Raw genomic sequence first — 5957 nt, 5'->3', positions numbered from 1 at the left:
GTGTTTATTTTCCATCTTATAAAGCTTTATTTTACAATATGAAAATGCTTTCACAAAAAATGGAAAAATCTTGCCAATTCTTGATTACACTCAAAAAGTCGGGTATAAATATTTAAATACAAGTTAAAACAAATCAATCAATGCAGGCATGGTTTTAGTATACAAATTGTACCAGGCCATTTTAAGTTGTCTTTTCAATTGTTATTGCTTCCTTTGATCCATTAATGTTATAAAAGGGCAATGCTTCCTTTATAAAAGGATTTATGTGGGCGTTTTGCTTAGTAGAACTTTTTCATGTCAAGTTATATTTTGCATTATATTTAGTACACCCAGTTAAATTTATCGGTCTTCACTCGGTATTTCTGAAATCTTGTCGATGGATTTTAGAAGCTGGGACACCATGCACAGCGTTTCTGCGCCAGACATCAACTGTCTGTAAAAGAAATAAAATAATAATAATCTATATTAGAAAAATATGGCACAGATTGCAATTTGCTTTCAATAAAATCAAAATATGAATCAGATCAAATATTCATGGTCCCCTAACACAATGCTGGGGTACTGGTTGAGTTACAACCAAGAGTGGAGATGAAGAATGCCCTCTACTGAGCCACCAGCACAACTTCTTGCACAATTTTCTTTGGCGCTGATCCATCCAAGTACTAACCTCACCCAACATTGCTTCTGAGAACTGATAAGATCTGACGCAAAACAGTATGTCAACAGAATACACTTTGTAACAACTGTAACTATATATCAGAAAAATTGCAAACTGCTTCGCTATTCTGTTTTCATAAACAGACCTCCAGGTTTTACAATTATAATTGCATGGCTAAAAATGTGAATCACAACATTAGTGAGCCGATGTCCTGCACAGCGACTCTAGCCAATGGTGACGCTGGATACTAACTTTATAGAAGCCTCCGCGCTGCTTGCAGCTTTGCTGAGACACTCTGAAGCAACATGTGCATTGTGTTTCATTGTATTCAAGCTCGCAGTTTCTCCAGCTCGAAGCTGCTCGTTTTCAGCTCTACAGATCTCAAACTGACTCTACAGAAAAAAAAAAAAACATATCAATGTCAGATACTGAAGCAAAAAAAAAATACTTGCTAACAGTTACAATGCAAAATCGTAAACTAAACGGCAGTAATCTAATAACAGATTCATCAGTTTGCACGGAGGGGAACATTCCTGCAAAGCGTGGGAGTATGCTTTAAAACAGCTTTTTTTATTCTAGAAAATGAAATGTTAAAGTGCTTTGCTTTTTCTACCACACTTGCATGTGTTTCTTCAAGGGTGGAGATCTATTGATCAGCACAGTTCTCTGCTGGATGATGTAATCACAATGGTTTTGTTGTGTACTTGATTATGTAAAAGATGTGCAGTGACATATTTCAACACCTGACATAACCTCAAGCCCCTTGACTTGCACTATGCACTAGAATGTTTATTCTTAACTGCTGATACTGTCTGTACTTTAGTATTACAACTTAAGATCGTACCTGAAGCTGTAGGATTTCCTGTTTTAATTTAACAACATTATTTTCAGCCTTCACAGCCCGTTTCTAATTTAAAAGGGAAAAAAGTCGTTAATCATTCCTGCAGAGCTATGGCAGCCTGGTGAAGCAGCTGTGTCAATTCCTGGCATGTGTGTCTGAGTTGTATGGAGACGAATGAAACATGAAGCAAACTTACGGAAATGCAGATTATATCACCACATAAGTGAATGACACAGCCAAGTTTTCAGGAAATTAGGCTATAAATTATTTAATGTTATTGAGGCTAAAAGCACAATATTCTTTGAAATACTGGGAACACTTTGTTGATTAAAAAACACAATAGATGACTGTCGTCTCGCATGCCTGCGGTCTAGATAGATCCGATGTTTTAAAAGCCATAAATACTCACTGTCATTAGCTCAAGGTTCTGCTCCACGGACTGAACCATAGATTCCAGAGCCTGAGCTTCCTTCTCTTCTTTAATTGTTCTTTTCTGCAACTCATCCACCAGATATGTCGCCCTAGCAGGAGAGGTAAAGATCATGCCTGGTTTTGGCAACACTTTACAGAAATTAAAATTCCACTGTATTTCAGTAAGTGATCACACAAATCAATCGATGAATTCCCTGTACATCCCGTTTCAGTCATCACATCATAGTGAGTGGTGACTGATAAAAGAAAATAACATGCAAAGTGATTCTAAACAACAACAAGAATACAGGAGTTTAGAGAACTGTGATATTGATGTTTTTAACTAAGTACGCAATTATAAAAATGCATGGGGAAAATGAGTGCCAGTGTCTTAGTGAATCTAAGTGCTATATCTGGTGTGCTGTTTCGTTTTGTGTTTCTGGTCCACAATGTGATTGTAGAATTCCACTTAACATATGACTTACTTTTGTTTTTGAGCCTTTGATATTTTCTGTAGTTCTTTAATCTGTTTCCTTAGCTGGGCATTCTCTTCTTTTACCTGTTAGTTATAAAAGATCTAAAGCATTAGAGAAAGTAAATCGGGGTTATGAAAATGAATGACTTGTACAGTGTGTATTGGTTGCAAGTTCAAAGCATAAATCTTACGTTGCCTTTAATTAAGATTCACTGTGTAGTAAAGATGAGACTCTGGACAGTATGATTTAGTGCAGAGTGGCTTCCAAAACAACCCTGCACTTTAATCCAGTGGGTTTCAAAAGCACACATTGTGGTTTCTAGTCAGGTATTTACAGGCTAACACAGAGCACAATACTGTTTGTATGTCTTTTATTATAGTCAATATTACTGAATAGTTTGTGTGGAACTATTTTCATCAAATCTGTTGCTGACCTCATTGGTCTTTGCTTTGGAAATAAAACCTCACACACAGCATTGTGGTTGGGTCCCCCTCTACCCTCCAACAGTACTCATTTATGCCCCCTTAAAATATGGGGGTTGGAGGACTGTTAATTTGTCTTAAACTGTTGGGGGCTAGAGAGTTGATTGCTGTTTGTGTTTTCAGTCTGAAGAGTAGAATCAAATTCTTAATTTTGTAATACTGGGTTATTTTTGATAAATTATGCTTGTCTTACTTTCTCGTGGTTATGTTGCAGTGTCTGAAAAAGCACTTCCTTCACATACGCCTCATGCTCCTTCTCATGATCATCAGAGGCCTTTCTGGCTTGTTGCTTTGTGTCATCTGTGTAGCTGCTGTCCAGACACCACGGGTCAAGGGAAGCCTCTTCATTGGACTCAGTGGAAGGGGAGGATTGTGGCTGATATGTTGTATTTACTAAACCACTGGAAAGACCAAACTTGTGAGCTTCTTCGATGGCTGAAGGCTGGTAACTCCCGCTCCAGTCACCCTCTTCCTCATCTTCATCTTCCTCCTGCACAGACGGGCTGTGCATTGTGGGATCTGAAAAGAATGGCTCCTGGACATCCAGGTTGAAGTTATAGCCCTGAGGAGTTGCAGTGCCCTTTTCCACAATAAAGGTGCTACCAAGTAGCTTCTGCAAGATGAAAGACAGCTATTGAACTTGGGCTGCATCAACAGCTATAGATCAATTGCCAATAACATGCCCCCACCCCCTGGTTACAGTATATAATTTACTACTTTCATTGTATTCATTTAGTTACTACTAGTCCTACAACCCATGCAGACTGATTTGACATGTATTTATTTTTTAGAAGTTATTTATTCAGGATTAGTCCACTGAGATGCAAGCACCTTGTTCACAGGGCCATCTTGATTGTTAATTACTGTACATAAAGGATTTAAGATATTCAAAGTATTAATCAATGTCATGTATGTGCAGTGCTCTGTGCTATCCTGTTTGTGCAGTGTCATATACAGGTAAAAAGTACAATACTTTAACCTTTTGGTTCCTTTTCTTTTCGTTGGTATCTTGCGTTGAAGACGTAGGCTGGTTCTTACTATGGATAAACTGCTTAAATGAAAAGGGATTCATTTCATCTGATTCTTCCTGTGGTTCATCTACACAAAGCAAGTATCAGAGAGTATTTAATAATAATAATAATAATAATAATAATAATAATAATAATAATAATAATAATAATAATACAAACACTAAAAGCAATGGAATATATAAATACAAAGGATTACCGATTAGATGAATGATTTAACCATACAAAACATATTTTGAAAATTGCTTTAACTTATATGTACTGGAATAAAGAAGGTGGTGGTCAAAATATGTAATCAATGAGATGTGCCTTACATTACTGTAAGAAGGCAGTTGTATTATATACTCTCAAATACAAACATTCATTTTGAAAAATAATAAAATATTTTATTCACACAAAATAAAAGTGGGACTAATTAAGCTTGCAGTAACAGTAAGGTATCGCTCTGCAGTTTCCCAGATAACTGTCCATCCCTTTTGATTTTATTTTAATCAGTATTAATGGACAACATTTCAGCATGTCAAGAGAAGCGGGTAACTCCGAACAGTGATCAACAAAACAGTTATTGAGAGATGCTGAGCAGACAACACTCGGCATCAACGACTGGACTCGGGGTAGCCGGTGCTCGTACAATGCTGAGTAGCACCCGGATGACTCAAATAATAATATAAATATAGTGAAACCGCCCCCGTTCAAGGCTGCACCCTATAAATCAAACAGAAAAATTAAAATCACAGGTCGAGAAGACATTATTACGGCACTCGCTCATTCATAAATAAATGTTCAGCACTGAAAAACATAACTTACCATCTTCAATTATTAAAGTTTTGCCGGAACCTGTGTGCTTTGCTTTAGAAGTTGTCATTGGCACTCGCTGTAATCCTTAAGAACGAGCACGACTTAAAAATGTACAACAGGCAAAATAAAATAAAAAACACACACAAATTTAGAAAACTAAACAACAATTATAAAGTAAAACGAATAATGTGGTGTTGCAAGCAAACAATATTTATGATTTTGTTTTTCCAAGTAAGACGAGTCTTTTCTTCATTGAAATATTTTGAATTTAAAAGTAATAACGCGTTAATTTCTGTTCACTTTATAAAACACAGTAATAATAATTCGGCTTTCCTGACAGTTCAAGTGAAGTTGTCATCACGTGACGTGTTGAACCTTAATCACGTGACTAGCGAAACTCACAGCTTGTCCGCGAACAGACCAATCACCGCAGCAGCATCGGCAGTTCATTGAGATTTATTTTGACACAGCCAGGACAACCTGCAAGAAGTGTGCTATGAAAAGTGTATGAACTACAGTAGTTATACAAGCTAGTTAAAAGCGAATAATTAGTTTCAATGAGCGGTACATGTTCATTAAATTAGTAAGACTATTACCTAACGTTCGAAGGGTTTCCGTTCGCCTTTTTTCATTTTAAAAAGTGAACAACTGTACAAGTGATGCTTTGGTAGTTTTTAAAGACCTCTTTAAGCTATTGTATCTAAGTCTACGGTATTTGTGTTTTTGGGGTGTAGTATAATAGCCGTTGGATATACTTTGCTGTACTTTGTGTTACTCGGCCTGTATTTTGTTTTATTTTTAAACATATTATTATTCTGTCTTCCATAATATCGGGAAAAGACATTGAAAAAGAAACCTATAGGTACGAGTTAATACAACTTCACCAGTACAACAGTACTTCATATTTACACCCAAACTGGAATCTCTTAACAATACTGTACAGATTGACCATCATTCCAGTTCAGGTCACGCCACAAGAGTGCAGTGTACTACTTTGAATTGCTCTGATTATACTGTGTCATACAAGGTAATTAGAAGTAATGCACTTCTTAATTTTAATGCTAGAGTATGATAGTGGCTAAAAAGGTTTCAAATGCTGTAGGAATCAAATGTGTTTCCCTGGCTTTGGACAATGGAAACAAACTGGGCTGTCAACAATAGTTGCTTGTGAAGTAGAATTGCACAGAAGACTACTATGTCGCGTAATTAAGTCAACAAGCAACAGTTAATTGTATTTAAGGTAAACTAACTTGACTGTGGGTC

At 36.6% G+C, this 5957-nt stretch overlaps 1 protein-coding gene across 1 annotated transcript; it reads right to left on the bottom strand.

Moving 5' to 3' along the window:
* Nucleotides 1-254: 254 nt before the first annotated feature.
* On the bottom strand, nucleotides 255-5099 carry LOC117422469 (endosome-associated-trafficking regulator 1-like). Its single transcript, XM_034037553.3, has 8 exons — nucleotides 4704-5099; nucleotides 3848-3966; nucleotides 3062-3481; nucleotides 2396-2469; nucleotides 1909-2020; nucleotides 1503-1565; nucleotides 911-1050; nucleotides 255-433 (listed from the first exon to the last, which is right to left on the bottom strand). Exons 1-8 carry the CDS (start codon nucleotides 4759-4761, stop codon nucleotides 340-342), a joined length of 1080 nt encoding a protein of 359 aa, XP_033893444.1. The 5' UTR covers nucleotides 4762-5099; the 3' UTR covers nucleotides 255-339.
* Nucleotides 5100-5957: the final 858 nt, after the last annotated feature.

Source organism: Acipenser ruthenus, chromosome 15 (assembly GCF_902713425.1).
Source record: "Acipenser ruthenus chromosome 15, fAciRut3.2 maternal haplotype, whole genome shotgun sequence".
Taxonomy (NCBI): Eukaryota; Metazoa; Chordata; class Actinopteri; order Acipenseriformes; family Acipenseridae; genus Acipenser; species Acipenser ruthenus.
The sequence above is the reverse complement of the archived record's forward strand: the minus strand, read 5'-3'. Positions and strand labels throughout refer to the sequence as shown.

Excerpts from the sequence above, each read along its gene's own strand:
- LOC117422469 (XM_034037553.3), bottom strand. The coding sequence starts at position 4,761 with ATGACAACTTCTAAAGCAAAGCACACAGGTTCCGGCAAAACTTTAATA. Across the intron at positions 3,967-4,703 it reads AACTTTAATAATTGAAGATG|ATGAACCACAGGAAGAATCA; the intron begins GTAAGTTATGTT and ends TGCTTTGTGTAG. Across the intron at positions 2,470-3,061 it reads TGCAACATAACCACGAGAAA|GTAAAAGAAGAGAATGCCCA; the intron begins GTAAGACAAGCA and ends TATAACTAACAG.